Source organism: Salmo salar, chromosome ssa20 (genome assembly GCF_905237065.1).
Source record: "Salmo salar chromosome ssa20, Ssal_v3.1, whole genome shotgun sequence".
NCBI lineage: Eukaryota > Metazoa > Chordata > Actinopteri > Salmoniformes > Salmonidae > Salmo > Salmo salar.
Window position 1 is genome coordinate 71,805,183 of NC_059461.1, and position 22,574 is coordinate 71,827,756.

The 22,574-nt window shown below is 45.0% G+C and overlaps 1 protein-coding gene across 9 annotated transcripts in view; it reads left to right on the top strand.

Annotated features, from left to right (window-relative positions):
- LOC106581265 (RNA-binding protein Musashi homolog 2) overlaps window positions 1-22,574 on the top strand; it is a 403,525-nt gene that overhangs the window by 287,588 nt on the left and 93,363 nt on the right. For all 9 annotated transcript variants that reach the window (XM_045703896.1, XM_045703895.1, XM_045703899.1 and 6 more), the window contains exons 9-10: window positions 9,215-9,329; window positions 16,378-16,452. In XM_045703896.1, coding sequence (XP_045559852.1) covers window positions 9,215-9,329; window positions 16,378-16,452 — 190 coding nt within the window. The remainder of the gene's footprint in view (window positions 1-9,214; window positions 9,330-16,377; window positions 16,453-22,574) is intronic.

The window sequence follows — 22,574 nt, forward strand, 5'->3', positions numbered from 1 at the left end:
TCTTTTCTTAACTGTAGTCTATCACACCATCCTGAGGCTGCACTTTCACGTTGTCACAGCAGGGAGGTTGTTGGTGTTAAAAGAGCTTGTTAACATTAAAAACTTTCATGCGTAAAAACTCATGAGGAGGAAGAGGAGTGGAGGAGGAGTAGGGTGTTCTCTAATTACACCCCAGAAGGAGACTGGCAGGTGGCATCTGCCCCCCACAGCTCCCTGCCCTTCACAGCTCCCTGCTCTCTGGTCCTGGGGGGACCTGTCAATCAAACCAGTCTGACAGAGGTGTGTGTGTGCAGAGATGCTCTACTCACAATAATGTCACACTCTCACTAGTCATTATGGATAGATTAGGTAAATGGATGCTTGTATTAATTACCAATGGAATTATATATTTTTTTCTCTTAAAACATTTTGATTGGAGGAATTCAAGAGTTGACTCTAACAGCACAAGAAGAATGTTCTTTATTTTGCTGAAAATGTCTGAAAAGGGATCTAGTTTGGACAAATCATTCAACCTGCTTCTGTGTGTCATCTCTGCAATTTATTATTTTATTTCATGATGACTACTGGACATTTGTCTAAAGTTTACAGACAAATGGGAGAGGTAAACTTAGAAAACCACAGAGACTCAAACACCAGAGAATCACACACACTGTCAAACACTATTCCTCTCTCCTCCCTCTCTCCTCCCCCATTTTTCTCCACTGCACTGCCATGATAAGAGCGCCAGCCAGCCCTCCACCTAGGGCTGTGGTGGTCATGAGCCGGTGATTGTCAAGCAAATAACTGCCGGTCTCACGGTAATTGACCGTTAATTAACATAAACACATTTAGCATCTCCTGGCTTCTACGCATAGCCTACCATCCACTGATGCAGACCTTTGGAACATCTACATTTAAACAAATTGAATGAATCCATTATTATTTTAGACAGGTCTAAAGAAACATTATATGAAGAGAATGTAGTCTATTTCAGAAGAACAGAATAGCATAGGGAGTTGTCCTTATATTAGGCCCTGATCTGGCTGTGTCATATGGCTGTGGGCTACACTAGTTCATTTAACAGACAAGATTTGCTTAGAATTCGTGCCATTATTTTATATTGTTTTATTGTATGAAGAATACAATTGAACAAAGCTGAATAAACAGAAAGGATATTTTATCCAAACGATTTGAGGGAGTGAGCACATGCAGCTGTTCTGTGTTGAGCGGGGGAACAAACGATATCGTAACCACCATCGATAAGAAACAATACTGTGCTGCCGTATTCATTGACCTGGCCAAAGCTTTCGACTCTGTCAATCACCACATCCTCATCGGCAGACTCAATAGCCTTGGTTTCTCAAATGATTGCCTCACCTGGTTCACCAACTACTTCTCTGATAGAGTTCAGTGTGTCAAATCGGAGGGCCTGTTGTCCTGGCCTCTGGTAGTCTCTATGGGGGTGCCACAGGGTTAAATTCTTGGGCCAACTCTTTTCTCTGTATACATCAATGATGTCGCTCTTGCTGCTGGTGAGTCTCTGATCCACCTCTATGCAGACGACACCATTCTGTATACTTCTGGCCCTTCTTTGGACACTGTGTTAACAACCCTCCAGACGAGCTTCAATGCCATACAACTCTCCTTCCGTGGCCTCCAACTGCTCTTAAATACAAGTAAAACTAAATGCATGCTCTTCAACCGATCGCTGCCTGCACCTGCCCGCCTGTCCAACATCACTACTCTGGATGGCTCTGACTTAGAATATGTGGACAACTACAAATACCTAGGTGTCTGGTTAGACTGTAAACTCTCCTTCCAGACTCACATCAAACATCTCCAATCCAAAGTTAAATCTAGAATTGGCTTCCTATTTCGCAAAAAAAGCATCCTTCACTCATGCTGCCAAACATACCCTCGTAAAACTGACCATCCAACCGATCCTCGACTTCGGCGATGTCATTTACAAAATAGCCTCCAATACCCTACTCAACAAACTGGATGCAGTCTATCACAGTGCCATCCGTTTTGTCACCAAAGCCCCATATACTACCCACAACTGTGACCTGTATGCTCTCGTTGGCTGGCCCTCGCTTCATACTCGTCGCCAAACCCACTGGCTCCAGGTCATCTACAAGACCCTGCTAGGCAAAGTCACCCCTTACCTCCGCTCACTGGTCACCATAGCAGCACCCACCTGTAGCACGCGCTCCAGCAGGTATATCTCTCTGGTCATCCCCAAAGCCAATTCCTCCTTTGGCCATCTCTCCTTCCAGTTCTCTGCTGCCAATGACTGGAACGAACTACAAAAATCTCTGAAACTGGAAACACTTATCTCCCTCACTAGTTTTAAGCACCAGCTGTCAGAGCAGCTCACAGATCACTGCACCTGTACATAGCCCATCTATAATTTAGCCCAAACAACTACCTCTTCCCCTACTGTATTTATTAATTTATTTATTTTGCTCCTTTGCACCCCATTATTTCTGCTTTGCACTTTCTTCTACTACAAATCTACCATTCCAGTGTTTTACTAGCTATATTGTATTTACTTTGCCACCATGGCCTTTTTGCCTTTACCTCCCTTATCTCACCTCATTTGCTCACATTGTATATAGACCTATTTTTCTACTGTATTATTGACTGTATGTTTGTTTTACTCCATGTGTAACTCTGTGTTGGTGTATGTTGTCGAACTGCTTTGCTTTATCTTGGCCAGGTCGCAATTGTAAATGAGAACTTGTTTTCAACTTGCCTACCTGGTTAAATAAAGGTGAAATAAAAATAAAAAAATAAAAAAGAAGCAGGTACTCCTATATGCTTAATTTAGAGTTATTAATGTAACTTTAGTTGTGATACAAATGTGGGATATATGTTTCGATTTTTAATACATTCTAAGGCTGCATGATGCGACTCTAATGATGATTTGAAAAACGTTGCATGAAAGGCATGAGCTCTGCTTTGTTTTTTGGTAGGCTGTACACACTTCATCAGTCTCTCATTCAGAATTTGACATGCACTTGATAATGCCTCGAATTTCCCAACAGCATGCCCTTTGTGTGGCCGTAATGCCTCCTAAAAAAATCCATGCCTTTTGTGGCCAGTGGCGGAATATAATTATTATAATTCCATTCTCCCGGCTGCGTGCTTGAAGGACCTCTCACTCACATGGCTCTCCGTCACGTGATTAGGTCTTTGTCACAGGCTACAAGTGAAGACAGACACATCGGGGATGCAACTGCGGGCGTCCTTATCCGAGGCGCATATGGAAGATATTGGCAGAATTGTCGACATTTACTTTTCGTTAGCCAACAAGATGAGTAGACCTAACGAAAAGCAAAAGCACTAGTCTATGTCAATCTACTATCCCCCATAGTACAAAGGTAGACCTATTCTATTCTGTGTGAGAAATAAATATTCCAAACCTAGTCTGGGACAGTTGTGGGATGTGAAAGATCCCAAATGTATACAACCCTAGCATTCCCCCCCAAAATGTTACGCCATGAGGCTGAAGCAACAGATCAGAACGTTTAGCTTAAAATGTTAATAAACTATTCGGCTATTTCTTCACGTTATAAAGTTCCCTCAGTGCTCACAACAAGCAACCTCTGACAAAAGTCCCTCTACTTCTATTTGAGGTGAAAATGATGACTCAGACACCTTATCGATAGCAACAGCTCATGGTCCTCCTGGAATCAGAAGTGTTTTTGGAGGAATGTAGTCAGAGAAATGCTGATGAATGTCTTGCTCAAGCTGTGTATGAAACTGGTTCACCTCTGATGCTCACAGGCAATGAGTATTGGTAGAGATTTCTGAATGTTCTTCGCCCAGCATACACCCCTCCAACCAGACATGCTTTATCTACTCATTTGCTGGATGCAAAGATCAACAGAGTTCAAGTGAAGGTCAAGCAAATCATAGAGAAAGCAGACTTCATTGCAATCATCTCTGATGAGTGGTCAAATGTTTGTGGGCAAGGAATAATTAACTACATCATCTCCACCCCTCAACCAGTATTCTACAAGAGCATAGACACAAGGGACAACAGACACACCGGTCTCTACATTGCAGATGAGCTGAAGGCAGTCATCAATGACCTTGGACCACAGAAGGTGTTTGCACTGGTGACAGACAATGCTGCGCACATGAAGGCTGCTTGGTCTAAAGTGGAGGAGTCCTACCCACACATCACACCCATTGGCTGTACTGCTCATGCATTGAATCTGCTCCTCAAGGACATCATGACACTGAAAACAATGGATACACTCTACAAGAGAGCCAAGGAAATGGTTAGGTATGTGAAGGGTCAAGTTATAGCAGCACTCTACCTCACCAAGCAAAGTGAGAAGAATATAAGCACCACATTGAAGCTGCCCAGCAACACCCGTTGGGGTGGAGGGGAAGGAGTCTCTCCAAGAAATGGCCATATCACAGTCTGCCGATATGGACAGCCCCATTAAGAGGATCCTCCTGGATGATGTATTTTGGGAGAGAGTGGTACAGTGTGAAACTCCTGAAACCTATAGCAGTAGCCATTGCACGGAGAGGGAGACAATGCCATCCTGTCTGATGTTCAGACTCTGCTTGGAGATGTAAGAGAAGAAATCTGTACTGCCCTGCCCACTTTACTGTTGCTCCAAACAGAGGAAACTGCAGTTCTGAAATACATCAAAAAGCGTGAAGACTTCTGCCTGAAGCCCATACACGCCTCAGCGTACATGTTGGACCCCAAGTATGCTGGCAAGAGCATCCTGTCTGGTGCAGAGATCAACAAGGCCTGTGGTGTCATCACTACCGTGTCTCGCCACCTTGGCCTGGATGAGGGCAAGATTCTTGGCAGTCTGGCAAAGTACAATTCCAAGCAAGGGCTTTGGGATGGAGATGCAATATGACAGTCGTGCCAATATATATCTCATCAGCCACCTGGTGGAAGGGACTTTGTGGTTCTGAGGCGCTTTCCCCTGTTACCTCCATCGTCCTCCAAATCCCACCAACATCAGCCACCTCAAAGCGCAACTGGTCCTTGTTTGGGAACACACACACCAAAGCACGCAACAGGCTGACCAATACAAGGGTTGACAAATTGGTGGCCATCCGGACAAATTTGAGGCTTTTTGAGCCTGACAACAAGCCATCCTCAACAAGGTTGGAAAGTGACAGTGAAGATGAGGCCTCAAAGTCTGATGTTCAAGAGGTGGACATTGAGGAGGTCCAGGAAGAAGACATGGAAGACATGTTCAAATCGTTTTTGGGAGATGCGATGGATCATTGGGGATCATTCAATATTCCCTTTCTTTTGTTGTTCAGTAAAATCATCCCATGTGAAGAGTCAACTCATTTAATTAAAGTTCAATTCGTTAGTAAATAGTTATTTTTTATTTCTATTGGAAGGATTTCATCATTTGCAATTGTCTACTTATGATAAGGTAAAAGGTTTATATTTCTGTCTCCATATGATATGGTAAATATATCCAATGCAAAAACATATACATTTAAATGGTATTAATATTAATTTGCATATATTTCAGTTAATTCCCATATATTACCGTTAATTCCCACGAAATGTTTTCACCTCTGAATATTCCCCAAAATGTGCAACTCTTGGTGTCACCCATCAGACTATTCTTGATTTAATCTTGTCTTTACATATACTAAATAATATATGTGTGACATTTGTTTTGATTTAGAATGGACCAATATCATGCACCTGTATCGAAACATGGGCAGGGGAAAAAATACATGCCATCTATGCACTTAAATAGTGAATGAAGGACGCTTTTCCCTGTGGTTTATTTTCATGCCAGTCTGATAGGCTATACTCCTGTTGTAAAGAGAAGCAATGTGCTTGATATTAGTAAAGTTAAGAAATAAATATAGTAGGCCTAGCCTATAGCTGATGGGATTCTCCTCATTTTAATAGAGGCCATCACTCTGTTTTCTCACGCAATTGCATGGCCTATAGAAATGTTGCGTAACATGCGCTCATGGGCTCTCATGAAGTGTTTGATTAGATTTGCGATTACATTTGTATTGATGTCAGCATGATTAGAGGGACAATAGAGTGCTGAGTACCAGGCGGTTAGCAAGTTTGGTAGGCTACTAATGACCAGCATCAGAGCTTGGAGAAACCTAATTACCGTGACTAAACGGTCACGTGGAATTTGACTGCCGTCATGACTCGTGACCGACCATGACCGCCTACCTCCACCCCCTCACCCCCATACTCCCCCACACCATTAGCCCCCTTTCATATTTTCATTAAAATCTGAAGGACCTCATCAGCACTCGTTAAAACCTGAGCCATCCATGTAATTAGTTAAGTAATAACAGGGAAGCGCTCGTCAGGCCTCTTAACTAACGGGCCCTGGCCCCACCGCTCCACTGGTGCTGATGACACCCACCCCGATCACGACTGGCTCTCCACGGCCATTAGCCAGCAGCGGGCAGAGACCCACCACCGCTCCCTTCACCCACTACTCCCGCACCTCTTCACCCGCCTGATGGTGATATAATTATAGACAGTCACATCCACTCTGTTTTAGGACCAATGTGTTTAATTAAAGAGGATGAAGGTTAGCATGGCCTCTAGCATGGCTTCTGTCTGCTCTGACTTTGTTTTGGTGTGTTTACAATGTATTGATTGAAGGCTAATGACGATACTGGCATAGCCATTGAAACAAATCAATTGACCTTAATAACACAATGGCCTTGGTGTGTTCTGGGATGCTTTTGATAACCCTGGCATTAAAGCAATAAGCGTTATGTTAGGAGGATGGAATGTCAGTCAGCACAGCGGTGTGTGTGGAGATGGGGGGTGCAAATATGAATGGCAACACAGGCAGTTGAGGTGTGTGTGTTGGGGGGGGGGGGTAATAGTGCCCTGGGGTGGAAGCGGTTGTGTGATGAGAACCAGATGAGAGAGAGAGAAAACGGGAGATGGGGAGAGGGAGACAGAGATAGAGAAAGCGTGGAGACAGGAGACGGAGAGAGATGAGAACATTTGACAAACTTTACCTGGAGACGGAGCAGCCCTGCTCAGCAAAGAAACAAACAGATATAAAACAACATCATTTCAGCTGTGGGGAGGGGGAGGAAACGCTAGTACCCCTCCTCTGTTCTTCATTTAGCCCAAAATTAAAGATGTGAGGTTAGATGGCCCTACTCTGAAAGCCCAGTGTGAGATGGGGTCAACACCATATTCCTTTCATGATTTTCAGTGCCTATGTGTTGTACAGTGCTGTTTGTTCATCTCAAGTACAGGAAGACGATTTTTCACAAATGACTGATGTGTGTCTTGTTGTCTGTCCTGAAATCTCTGACACATGCCATATTCGGGGGTGGCCCGTGTGGCTCAGTTGGTAGAGCATGGTGTTTGCAACGCCAGGGTTGTGGGTTCGATTCCCACGGGGGACCAGTACGGGGGAAAAAAAATGTATGAAATGTATGCATTCACTACTGTAAGTCGCTCTGGATAAGAGCATCTGCTAAATGACTAAAATGTAAAATATTCCTTGAATGTATTCTATGTCTATCTGCAGTTAAATTCGGAAGTTTACATCCACCTTAGCCAAATACATTTAAACTCAGTTTTTCACAATTCCTGACATTTAATCCTAAAAAACATTCCGTCTTAGGTCAGTTAGGATCACCACTTTATTTTAAGAATGTGAAATGTCAGAATAATAGTAGAGAGAATTATTTCTTTCAGCTTTTATTTCTTTCATCACATTCACAGTGGGTCAGAAGTTTACATACACTCAATTAGTATTTGGTAGCATTGGGTAGCCTTCCACAACCTTCCCACAATAAGTTGGGTGAATTTTGGCCCATTCCTCCTGACAGAGCTGGTGTAACTGAGTCAGGTTTGTAGGCCTCCTTGCTCGCACATGCTCTTTCAGTTCTGCCCACACATTTTCTATAGGATTTGAGGTCAGGGCTTTGTGATGGCCACTCCAATACCTTGACTTTGTTGTCCTTAAGCCATTTTGCCACAACTTTGGAAGTATGCTTGGGGTCATGGCCCATTTGGAAGACCCATTTGCGACCAAGCTTTAACTTCCTGACTGATGTCTTGAGATTTTGCTTCAATATATCCACATAATTTTCCGTCCTCATGATGCCATCTATTTTGTGAAGTGCACCAGTCCCTCCTGCAGCAAAGCACCCCCACAACATGATGCTGCCACCCCCGTGCTTCACGGTTGGGATGGTGTTCTTCGGCTTGCAAGCCTCCCCCCTTTTCCTTCAAACATAACGATGGTCATTATGGCCAAACAGTTCTATTTTTGTTTCATCAGACCAGAGAACATTTCAGCAAAAAGTACAATCTTTGTCCCAATGTGCAGTTGCAAACCGTAGTCAGGCTTTTTTTATGGTGGTTTTGGAGCAGTGGCTTCTTCCTTGCTGAGCGGCCTTTCAGGTTTGTGTTGATATAGGACTCGTTTTACTGTGGATATAGATACTTTTGTACCTGTTTCCTCCAGCATCTTCACAAGGTCCTTTGCTGTTGTTCTGGGATTGATTTGCACTTTTCGCACCAAAGTACGTTCATCTCTAGGAGACAGAACGCGTCTCCTTCCTGAGAGGTATGACGGCGTGGTCCCATGGTGTTTATACTTGCGTACTATTGTTTGTACAGATGAACGTGGTACCTTCAGGCATTTGGAAATTGCTCCCAAAGATGAACCAGACTTGTGGAGGTCTACAATTTTTTTTCTTGGCTGTCTTCGCTGATTTCTTTTGATTTTCCCATGATGTCAAGCAAAGTGGCACAGAGTTTGAAGGTAGGCCTTGAAATACATCCACAGGTACACCTCCAATTGACTCTAATGATGTCAATTAGCCTATCAGAAGCTTCTAAAGCCATGACATCATTTTATGGAATTTTCCAAGCTGTTTAAAGGCACAGTCAACTTAGTGTATGTAAACTTCTGACCCACAGGAATTGTAATACAGTGAAATAAGTGAATAAGTGAGTGATAAGTGAAATAATCTGTCTGTAAACAATTGTTGGAAAAATTACTTGTTTCATACACAAAGTAGATGTCCTAACCGACTTGCCAAAACTATAGTTTGTTAACAAGAAATTTGTGGTGTGGTTGAAAAACAAATTTTAATGTCTCCAACCTGAGTGTATGTAAACTTCTGACTTCAACTGTATGTATTGTCTATGTTCATCCTGTGTACTGTGAGAGGCCTTGTCATTGATGTGCATCTGGTTGTGTCCTGTCCACAGGTAGAATGCAAGAAGGCTCAGCCCAAGGAGGTGATGTTCCCGCCGGGTACGCGAGGCAGGGCCAGGGGCCTGCCCTACACCATGGACGCCTTCATGCTGGGGATGGGCATGCTGAGTGAGTACACTTGAATTGGTGTAAGACATATTTTCTGAATGAATGGGTCCCTACGGTAATATTGACAAAACACAATATGACACTTAGCAAATGTAGCCCACTAACTTTTCCAAAGTGACTCTTTCCAAGACTTTGACATTACCATGGTTTCTAATGCTCTGGCAGGACAGGAAGGGCACTCTGACTGACAATGACTAACTGTGTCTCCCTCCACCGCTGACATGTCCTCTCACACTGTCTGATATCAACACCACCTCTGATACCAATCCTGATTCTTACTCTGATGTGCTAGTGATTTCTGCCTGACATTGAGACTCTCAGCCACTTACTATGTAAAGGAATGTAACTAAAAGGACATGCTCCCCAAATCACTATGAAGGATTAAGAAGGCAAGGGGAAATACAGTCAAATGGCTCCTACAAGTTCGCTGCCACTTACAAACATCTGCTAGACTAGAGCTCATTCAAGGAAATGCTGGAGACTCTTCCGTCAAAGACAGGAAACAAGGATTTTGTGAAGGCTCCCCCAGCCTGCTCTACCCCCTCCCTTCCAGCTCCCTCCTCCCTTCTCCCTCCTCCCTTCTCCCTTCTCCCTCCTCCCTTCTCCCTCCTCCCTTCTCCCTTCTCCCTCCTCCCTATCTTCTCAGAGCTTCAGCCCAGTGTTAGTGACAAGAGATAATTACTGTTAGATTGATCGTCTGCTCAAAGTAACTGAAGCAAATAAATCGTTTGATGCTGGGTGCTGAATCCGAATGACGGCTAATGGAAGCTGCAGGATAGGTCGCCCTGCCCGTAATTTGGCTTGATGAAGCATCCTCATAGGGGCTTGCGTGAAATATTCTATTGATATTCAGACAGTCTCGTTACCACACCCACTGCCCCAAACCCCACACCCACCACCCCCAAACCCCCATTCTCCCAGCCCCCAAATTCATCCAAGCAGGGCTATGGATTACAGAAGTAAATGAAGAGGAAAATTGAAGTAATGTTAAATTATGAATTTATGATTTCATCTGCCAGACCTCAAGATTGCTGAATAATAGGGTATGGATATCACAGGGTTTCATCTGTTGGGGGGATGAGAGGAGAGGAGGGCTTGTCTCCTACTATAGTTCATCTTCATCAACATCATTCATTCTCCAACTTCACCACCACAAACCTCTAGCTTCTGTTCTAACTCAGCCTGGTTGGTTTTGCAGAGTTGTGTCAAGTTGCTCTACAGGTGGCAGTGTCAATGCCCTGTCAACAGACATGTTTTAGGGCAGGGTTCTCCAACCCTCTTCCTCCAACTCTAATTTAGTGCACCTGATTGTAATAATTAGCTGGATGATAAGTTGAATCAGGTTAGTTCTAACTGGGGTTGAAGAGAAAACCTACAGGAGGGTAGCTCTTCAGGAACAGGGTTGAAGAGTAAACCTACAGGAGGTTATCTCTCCAGGAACAGGGTTGAAGAGTAAACCTACAGGAGGGTAGCTCTCCAGGAACAGGGTTGAAGAGTAAACCTACAGGAGGGTAGCTCTCCAGGAACAGGGTTGAAGAGTAAACCTACAGGAGGGTAGCTCTCCAGGAACAGGGTTGAAGAGTAAACCTACAGGAGGGTAGCTCTCCAGGAACAGGGTTGGAGAGTAAACCTACAGGACAGTAGCTCTCCAGGAACAGGGTTGAAGAGTAAACCTACAGGAGGGTGGCTCTCCAGGAACAGGGTTGAAGAGTAAACCTACAGTAGGGTAGCTCTCCAGGAACAGGGTTGGAGTGAAAACCTACAGGAGGGTAGCTCTCCAGGAACAGGGTTGAAGAGTAAACCTACAGGAGGGTTTCTCTCCAGGAACAGGGTTGAAGAGTAAACCTACAGGAGGGTAGCTCTCCAGGAACAGGGTTGAAGAGTAAACCTACAGGAGGGTTGCTCTCCAGGAACAGGGTTGAAGAGCCCTGTTTTGGACTGATATGAAGACACTCCACAACAATCTGGTGAACTTATTCAGATTGACCAACTTGGCAAAATGTGGAGCGAATGGAAAGAGTGCATAGAAGAGGAGAGGAGGAGAAGAGAAGTGTGAGTAGCAGTAAAGGAAAAGATGGAGAGAGAGGGACTATGAACTGAACTGCCAAGTTCTCTTCAACACTTGTTATCTAAATGAAATTGGAAAAGCAGGACAGCGAAACATTCTGTTCGCTAATTTGCATACAAAAATCAACAAGGCTTATTATTTAAGGAACCCCAATTCCTTACGTGCCTAAATCTCATTAACCCTCCCCCCCTTCTGTTCGCTTCTTTGTTTACCACACCTAATCGAGCCATTTATCTTTATTGCGTTAGAGCCTGAATGTATGTTTGCTGAAATTAATGCACATTTAAAGCCCTGCGCAGAGTGCGGCTTTACCAGATGCATAATTGGTTTTAAAGTGAATCTGAACTGTTGAGCCATAAAATAGGTGTATTAGTATGCATATTAATACATGGGCTCTGAGGCAGCCAGTGGGGCTAGATACAGTGACAGCCTTTACTTCCGGAGGTATATACAGAGAGATATGGAGGACAGGAGAGGAGAGACGGGAGAGACTGAGGAGAGGAGCCCACCCCAGAACAATTGTCAGACGAATCACTTCCTATCTGCTGTGTGTGTGTGTGTGTGTGTGTGTGTGTGTGTGTGTGTGTGTGTGTGTGTGTGTGTGTGTGTGTGTGTGTGTGTGTGTGTGTGTGTGTGTGCGTTCATGCATGCCGGCACACGGTCTTATAGGCCACTGCCTACTCCATGCCTCGTCTCGACAGCCAGACCACCCCCCTCCTCTCCTCTCCTCTCCTGTTTCCATGTCTCGATCCCCTCATGTTGAGCCCCTTGTCTGGATGTCTTTGTCTAGCCTAGCTCCGCCTCCTGGAGGGAAGCAGAAGCACACGGTGATCATCTCACCTGCTAGTGTTAGGCAGGGCGAAGCACACACACACACACACACACACACACACACACACACACACACACACACTCTTCTCATATCAGCCCAACTCTATTGTTGCGCAAAGAGCTTGTTCAACCACCGGAAAAAATGTCTGTGAGACAGGCTCTTATGTCTCACAGTTTATCATTGTTGGTTTCCAATTTATACAACAAGGATGTGATGACTGAGGAGTAAATGTGTGTTAATTTAAAGGGCGGAGCATCTGTGTGTGTTTGTTTGATTATGCAGGCCTGTCTAGCTGTGTTCTAGGTCATTCATTTGGCTGTGTAATTCATAAGTAGCCTATCATATGCAGACAGCAGAGCTGAGTTGGAGAGAATTAAAGTGTGTGTGAGTGAATGTGTTAATGTGTACATATGTATGTCTCTAGAGACAATGGAATATGACTAAGCGGGTGCGTGAGTGCTTGCAAATGTGTGTGTTAATGCCGGTGTCTGTGTTCATGCAGACAACAGCAAGCACTGATGGACTTAGTTGAGTACAAACCTTGAGGCTGCATGACAGTTACCGGCTGACATAATTTCATGACCGCCATAGCCCTAGCTGGGCTGTTGTTTGTTCTGCTGACGAGGCATGGCTACCCCCAACACGCACGCACGCACGCACACACACACACTCGAATCCCAAGGTGCTGGCTTTTCTCTGTGTTAATCACCCACTGTCAATAGAGCCCCACCAAACACACACACACACTCTCTCTTTCTCCGCAACCTCTTTAAAGGGAGGACGCTTTTCATTTTTTATTTTTTTTATGTATGAGCATGGCCTTTTTTTCTATTACAGCATATTGGATGACTGTCATACATATTCCATTCACCCAGTTCAATGTAACATTGATAGGTTAAAGGCTACTACGTGATACTCAAATGTTCCTTATACCCGTCATGAGGTTGCTACGACCTAGTCTATTAATGAAAGTTTGTAACCTGGGTGCACACAGGTCGAGAGAAAAAATTGAGGTGACAAACAGTGACACATTCAATACCGCTTTGCACACTCTTGCCTGCATCTAGCTGATATAGGGTATAATCATTAGTCCAACAGTTGCAAACGAGAGTTTCTATTTGTCACAAAAGGTGCCGTGTTGAATAGACCAAACTGCAGTGGGAATATGGATGCTCATGTTTTAATTCAAAAAAGGAGTAAAGCATCCACTGGAAAAACAATACACACGACAGGAACAGTCTTACAGGCATACAAAAACGCAGTGCAAGAACAACTACCCACAACCCCAAAGAAAAACACACACCACTATATAGAACTCCCAATCAAAGGCAACTCAACACACCTGCCTTCAATTGGGAGTCTAATCACCAACACAAACCCCTTAACATACAAAAAACCTGCCACATCCTGACCCAAAACTGATACCATACCTCCCTCTGCTGGTCAGGACGTGACACTATTAGACAAATGCAGGTATGTTTATCTCCGTTTAAGAAAAGTTTTTAATAGAATCAGCCGAATGAATACACCCATGATCACACGTAAACACAGTTCACCTTCTCGCATCTATGCGCTCTCCTTCTCTCACTTTTTCCCTTTGCTTGTGACTTCAACGCACAACACATCAGCTGTACGTGACCAGGTGAAACAAACTTTCCAAGCCAAACCATATCATAACCGCTACACACAGCCTACATCGTTGTCCCCATATTAGCTAAAGTAACATCATAGTCAACATAGCTAATAGAACAAACGTTAGAAAACCCACTACAATCATGCAGTAACGTTACAGTGTATAGTCAGTAAGCAGTTTACACCGGCGGGCCCCGGTGGCAATACATTTGTAAAACCAAAAGCTTACCTTGACTTGGAAGAGTTCCAGTGTTGTGTTGGATAGTCATAGCGTGCTAGCTAACATAGCGTCCCTCTGTTTGAGCCAGGTGTTTGAGTAGGCTAAACTAGCTAGCTGCATTTGCTAGCTAAGAAAGTGAAAATGACTAAATATGCAGTACCATTTAAAAGTTTGGACACACCTACTCATTCCAGGGTTTTTCTTTATTTTTACTATATTCTACATTGTAGAATAATAGTGAAGACATCAAAACTATGAAATAACACATATGGAATCATGTAGTAAACAAAAAAGTGTTAAACAAATAGATTCTTCAAAGTAGCCACCCTTTGCCTTGATGACAGCTTTGCACATTCTTGGAATTCTCTCAACCAGCTTCACCTGGAATGCTTTTCCAACAGTCTTGAAGGATTTCCTTCAAAGAAGCTTTATAGCCTTCTTTAAATATCCTCACAAAAAAAAGAAATGGAACACGTTCAGTATTTAAATGTATAGATGTTGTCAGAAGCTCACTGTGATCAGTAAGTGCCAATTTCAGTCCAGTAACTCTCTGGGCCAGTGAGAAAGAAACCAGGTCTGGGATGGAGGAAATGAGGCCACTCAGCTTGAGCTGTTTGAACAATATTTTCATTATAAATGTTATCAAGTCCAATGTGTGTCAGAACCTCATAATTACCACTACATTGCATTTACCTCCAAGACTCTCTCTCTTTCTGTGTCTCTCGCTCTCTCTCTCACTATCTCTATCTGTCTCTCTCTCACACAAACATATACAAATGCACAAAATGTGCAAGTAAACTGCTGTTGTTGTTTCTGAGCAGTGATAGGGCTCTGTAGCAGGATTTAAACAACAGCTCATCTGCCTTCAAGTGTCCAATGAGACCCAGTTGGACTGTGACAGCTCCTGTCTCCAATCTGGCAACCATACAAGGGCAGCCTGTGTTGGGTCCTATCCCACTTTATTTCCCTCTTATCTTCCATCGTGACCAGGATGTGCTCCAACGGATCCAGTATGGCAAACACTGCTGATGTGTTTTTACCCCTGTTTCTCCCCAATTTCGTGGTATCCAATTGGAAGTTACAGTCTTGTCCCATCACTGCAACTCCCGTATGGGCTCAGGAGAGGTGAAGGTCGAGAGCCGTGTGTCCTCCGAAACACAACCCAGCTAAGTCGCACTGCTTCTTGACACAGAGCCCGCTTAACCTGGAAGACAGCCACGACAATGTGTCGGAGGAAACACCGTACAGCTGGCGTGCATTGCGCCCGGCCCTCCACAGGAGTCACTAGTGCACGATGGGACAGGAACTTCCCTGCTGGCCAAATCCTCCCCTAACCCGGACGGCGCTGGGCCAATTGTATGCTGCCCCATAGGTCTCCCGGTCGCGGCCGGCTTCGACAGAGCCTGGACTCGAACCAGGATCTCTAGTGGCACAGCTAGCACTGCGATGCAGTGCCTTAGACCACTTCGCCACTCAGGAGGCTGATGTGGTGTTTTTTTAACACTCACTCACTCACTCACTCACACACTCACACACTCACACACTCACACACACGCACACACACGCACATCACGCACACGCACGCACACGCACACACACACACACACACACACACACACACCCTTGAAACAGCTATCGGAAGCCATGAAATAAGAGACTGGGGGAGCTAAAGGAGCACTTCTGCCTCAGCGAAGATGGCACAATTTAACAGATTGCAAGTATATTCCCAAATAGCAGACTCAGTTTCTTTTTTGCCACTTTTGGAGTGGCTTTTTACAATCACTCAATCATATTTCCCCTCGCCTGTTCCGTCTGTGGTATCTCTGTGGGTATTGCTGCCCGCCGTGCACCGTGGTAGCCTCACACCTCAGAAAGACCCCGCATCTCTCTAATCCATAATGTCCTTGCACAAATCTCATCCACTCATTGTCTTGCAGCACCGTGTCGTTCATGATCGATTAGCCGGGGCTCTAAAAGAAAGGTTATCCATCAATAACAGTGTAGAGGGGACAAAAAACCTGGACCGATCCAGACACCCTGTTGCCGTATAACCCTGGGAGCCTGCGGGGGGGATGAGGATACATCTGGGAGGAGGAGGCTGGAGAGCATGACAGGCTAAGACTGGGACAATTCTGATGCTCATCAGCTAAAACTGAGCCTCATGACTCACGTGCTATCTAGTGTCAGCAGCAGGGTTGTGTGTGTGTGTGGTGTGTGTGTGTGTGGTGTGTGTGTCTAAAGTGATGGGAGGCCAAGATGGTTTAACACAACTCCTGATTGTCCTCTCTTCTCCTAGGTTACCCAAACATTGTAGCAACGTATGGCCGTGGATACACTGGTTTTGCCCCGAGCTACAGCTACCAATTCCCTGGTAAGTTCCATCTTGTTAGGCACTGTGTGCTTCTCTGCCTGCCTGCTGGGGTGGGGTAATGGACCCCCTGTTGGCTCACACGCAGACACCCACTCCCTGCCCCCCCCCACACACACACACACACACACACACACACACACACACACACACACACACACACACACACACACACACACACACACACACACACACACACACAGAGTTTGGCACACAAACAAACAAATCAAATCTCACACACAGTGTTCTCTGTCTGATCTCAGCTGTGTTTCTGAGGATGATTATGTGATGTTGCAATGCCATGTCACTCTCTGTAACCCAAATGGCTTCAGTAAGGGATGAATTCCTTCCTGGCACCCACTCACCGCATCATCACTCTGCCAGCTATTATACTGTGGAAAAATCCAATCCGCCAAATGTGATTAGATAAGGTAACATTATGCAGTTATTTCACCATTCACTTCCCTCTAAAGATCTCTACAATGGGAAATGTCAGGGTTGAGCCTAAAATGTGCCAACAGCACTTGACGGTGATCCACTGTTCAGGCTTGATTTCATGCCTTATTTCAACATGTTATGAGTGGCCTGTGTCCTCTCTGCCGCTTGGTATCACTATACCCAGATTGGCATGGTGCCAGTGGGAGAGAGTAACTGTCACCATGCTAGGGACTGCCATGGCGAGATGGTCCACGATTATCCAGCCTGCAGGGAATTCATATACACATGTACAGGAGGGGAACAAGCAGTGTTTCAATGTGGATTTTTTTTTATTTTTATGGATGGTCAATTTAATAGTTGAAACCTATTTTTCAAATAGGAGTCAGGTAATGTTTGTTTAGATACAGTATGATACACCAGTGTACTCTACTGATGATGACATGGGATCTTTGTCGATGTAACTTCAATTGTCTGAAATGTTACATTTTGATTGTGGTCTGTGGCTGTTGATCTTGTGGCCTTATCCCCATGCTCATACGAAGATGCAAGAACCCACTGCATCTGTGAGCAATGTCAAACGTCTGTTGAGTATGGAGTGGAGAACATCAGTACAGTATTGCAGCAGGTTGTTGTCTCTATAATCACAGCATCTCGGTGTACTCTTCAGTGGCAGTGTGAATACGTGTCAAACGGAGTCGCAAACACCCGAGTTCAGACGGAATATTACCGAAACAGATGAATAAATGAATGGAGGGAATTAATAATGAATGGGTGTAAATTGGCGAGGTGCTGGTGAAATCATCCAGCACTGTGACTATAGCAGGGGAAAGGGATTAAAACAGGGGTGTCAAACTCATTTTCCCCCAGGGTCTGCATTTGGTCTTCAACAAGGTCTGAAAATTGGTTAAAATTTGGAAAAAAGATCCTATCTTTTGGGGAATTGTCAATGCTTTTTGACTGTCTAGCTGTCTAGCCCTCCCCTCCCTCCTCCTCCCCTCTCTCCTCCCTCTCCTTCCTCCTCCCTCTTCGTCCTCCTCTCCTCTCTCCTCCCCCTCCCTCCTCCTCCTACTCACACAGATTAAAAATAAAATGAAAAGACAAAAAGCAAGAACAAACCTTCTAGCTGGAGGGACCCCAGCAGACCTAGTGCTATCTGTCGTCAGTCCAGGCCTTGGTTTGGCTAGTACACAGGCACTGTGTTACATTGTTAAAAGGTCTGATTGCTCTGAGGTTAACTTTGCTGCATTCCTTTAATCCGCTGGCTCTGTCTGTAAAATGATCTTGCCTCAGCACCAGGCACAATGTGACCCTTTTTTCTCCCTGTGATTTTCAGATACTGTAGTGCCAAACAACCTTGGTATCGGACATGTAAGGTGAAAAGCCTTTTTTCCCCTCCTTGTAGCGTCGGGGGATTTAGCATAAAGCTCACTCTGCTTGGGAGGTTAAAAATGGACTGTTGAAAATGAGAGGAGATGCACTGCCCGCAATCCTCACAGGAGACAGCTTCAGAGGAGGTCAAATGGAGGTGTGTGTGTGTGCGTGTGTGTGCGTGTGCATGCGTGCGTGTGAGGTCATTTACCATGGCCTATTTCTCATCTCACACGTCTCCTGATTCAGAAATGATTTTAATGAATGTTTCCTGTGTTATGGCTATTGTAAAGTGTGTGTGCACATTGATAAAGCAACAATAAGGATGATGAGACAACGGTGTTTACAATTCGTGCTGTGTGCCTTTTTGTATTTTCTTAATTTTTTCCCGCTACATTCCCCCTTTGACTGTCATAGCCAGTTCTAAGAAACAGCCATTTTAGAGCAATTGGAAGATGTGGCAATAACAGTTCTATTTCACTTCTTTACTGGTTCAAATGGACCTGGTGTGAGACTGTTCCCAAAACAAGAAACACTTGAAGTGATATCATGGCGTCTCTGTCTGTAGACTCTCTCTCTCCTCTCACCTTCACAGCAGCCAATTGTCTCGTTGTCTTTGTCACACCCCATTTCTGGCGTCTGACGTGCCTGCTGCTGATGAGAGCTGAAGGATGCGGTGGCGGTGAATTCCAAGGTCACAGCCTCTTAGAGCACTTCCTGTGCCATGGCTGTGTAATAAAGCCGCCTCATCCCTCGCTCCTCTCCTCCATTTACCTGGCTCTCCTTTAAGGGGGAAGGGAATTGATGCTTCACTTTTGATTAGAGCCTAATCAGTTATGCAAATGGGAGGGGAACCATCAAGAGGTTTGCCCCCATCAACCTCAAACACACACACATGGAACGCCCGCACATACACCCAGGGCCCCACAGCCTGAATTCAGACAGCTATACACTGGGGCTAAGGGAGATAGAAACCAAACAAACAACAAATAAAACACTTTTGGTGCCCCTCTGTTTCTCAGTGCTTTCTGGCCTGGCCATCAAGAGAGTGAAATACCTGCTGTGCTCTGTTTAATAACTACCCGAACCATGCTGGGCTCGCAGGTCGGTCTGGCTCTGTTTGCCCCAAATCACTAGGTTGGACAGAGAGGGAGAGAGAGATGGAGGGAGATGAAGAGAGAAAGAGAAGGGATGGGAAAAAAAGAAACTCACATTCAAGGTCAAAAAATGCGGCATCAGCAAATAGACCTGTTCCGACGTAGTCATCAGTTAGACAGCCACGATCATGGATCGTAAAAAACTGAAAGGGTGCCTGTAAACTGAGAAAGAGCACATTCTACATTCTACAAAATATGGCTAAAACCATGATTTGTTCAAAAGTAAAGTGCATTATCCTCATGATTCCTGTAATGAAAGTGTCTGCCTGTCGCTGTGCCCGTTGCCTCGCTGGTGCCTGCTGCTATGATGAGCAAGCCACTCCTCTCCCCCCATGGGTTCAAGAGAAAAATGCATTCTGATTGTATAACATTTAAAAATGCAATTGCAGGAAAAACAGCTTTGGAAGCTTCATCCCCTTGTTCCTGTCAAATAGAGAAGGGTCTCAACTTTCTGTAGGTATAATATTTATTTCTCAACTCTCAATATTCAGCTCTATAGCAACTTTTTTACAACCAAGATATTTCATATCGCTTTGAGATATGGTGCAGCGCATGTGTAAAATGAGCACCGATCATTGCGAGGACATAGGCCTCATTGGGTAGTAGGCCACAACTGCAAACCGGGAGAGCATGGAAGCGAGCACACACTGCTCACAGCATGAAACTACCCTTAACTACCAGGACCAGCACACACTGCTCACAGCATGAAACTACCCATAACTACCAGGACCAGCACACACTGCTCACAGCATGAAACTACCCATAACTACCAGGACCAGCACACACCGCTCACAGCATGAAACTACCCTTAACTACCAGGACCAACACACACCGCTCACAGCATGAAACTACCCATAACTACCAGGACCAGCACACACTGCTCACAGCATGAAACTACCCTTAACTACCAGGACCAGCACACACCGCTCACAGCATGAAACTACCCTTAACTACCAGGACCAACACACACCGCTCACAGCATGAAACTACCCTTAACTACCAGGACCAGCACACACTGCTCACAGCATGAAACTACCCTTAACTACCAGGACCAGCACACACTGCTCACAGCATGAAACTACCCTTAACTACCAGGACCAGCACACACCGCTCACAGCATGAAACTACCCTTAACTACCAGGACCAGCACACACTGCTCACAGCATGAAACTACCCATAACTACCAGGACCAGCACACACTGCTCACAGCATGAAACTACCCTTAACTACCAGGACCAACACACACCGCTCACAGCATGAAACTACCCTTAACTACCAGGACCAGCACACACCGCTCACAGCATGAAACTACCCTTAACTACCAGGACCAGCACACACCGCTCACAGCATGAAACTACCCTTAACTACCAGGACCAGCACACACTGCTCACAGCATGAAACTACCCTTAACTACCAGGACCAACACACACCGCTCACAGCATGAAACTACCCTTAACTACCAGGACCAGCACACACCGCTCACAGCATGAAACTACCCTTAACTACCAGGACCAGCACACACCGCTCACAGCATGAAACTACCCTTAACTACCAGGACCAGCACACACCGCTCACAGCATGAAACTACCCTTAACTACCAGGACCAGCACACACTGCTCACAGCATGAAACTACCCTTAACTACCAGGACCAACACACACCGCTCACAGCATTAAACTACCCTTAACTACCAGGACCAGCACACACCGCTCACAGCATGAAACTACCCTTAACTACCAGGACCAGCACACACCGCTCACAGCATGAAACTACTCTTAACTACCAGGACCAGCACACACCGCTCACAGCATGAAACTACCCTTAACTACCAGGACCAGCACACACTGCTCACAGCATGAAACTACCCATAACTACCAGGACCAGCACACACCGCTCACAGCATGAAACTACCCATAACTACCAGGACCAGCACACACTGCTCACAGCATGAAACTACCCTTAACTACCAGGACCAACACACACCGCTCACAGCATGAAACTACCCTTAACTACCAGGACCAGCACACACCGCTCACAGCATGAAACTACCCTTAACTACCAGGACCAGCACACACTGCTCACAGCATGAAACTACCCATAACTACCAGGACCAGCACACACTGCTCACAGCATGAAACTACCCATAACTACCAGGACCAGCACACACTGCTCACAGCATGAAACTACCCTTAACTACCAGGACCAGCACACACTGCTCACAGCATGAAACTACCCTTAACTACCAGGACCAGCACACACCGCTCACAGCATGAAACTACCCTTAACTACCAGGACCAGCACACACCGCTCACAGCATGAAACTACCCTTAACTACCAGGACCAGCACACACCGCTCACAGCATGAAACTACCCATAACTACCAGGACCAGCACACACCGCTCACAGCATGAAACTACCCTTAACTACCAGGACCAGCACACACCGCTCACAGCATGAAACTACCCATAACTACCAGGACCAGCACACACTGCTCACAGCATGAAACTACCCTTAACCTCTTACATCTAGACGTTCCGCTAGCGGAACACCTGCTCCAATATCCAATGATAGGCGTGGCGCGAATTACAAATTCCTCAAAAATACAAAAACTTCAATTTTTCAAACATATGACTATTTCACAGCATTTTAAAGACAAGACTCTCCTTTATCTAACCACACTGTCCGATTTCAAAAAGGCTTTACAGCGAAAGCAAAACATTAGATTATGTCAGCAGAGTACCAAGCCAGAAATAATCAGACACCCATTTTTCAAGCTAGCATATAATGTCACAAAAACCCAGAAGACAGCTAAATGTAGCACTAACCTTTGATGATCTTCATCAGATGACACACCTAGGACATTATGTTATACAATACATGCATGTTTTGTTCAATCAAGTTCATATTTATATCAAAAAACAGCTTTTTACATTAGCATGTGACGTTCAGAACTAGCATACCCCCCGCAAACTTCCGGAGGAATTTGCTAACATTTTACTAAATTACTCATGATAAACGTTCACAAAAAGCATAACAATTATTTTAAGAATTATAGATACAGAACTCCTCTATGCACTTGATATGTCCGATTTTAAAATAGCTTTTTGGTGAAAGCACATTTTGCAATATTCTAAGTACATAGCCCAGGCATCACGGGCTAGCT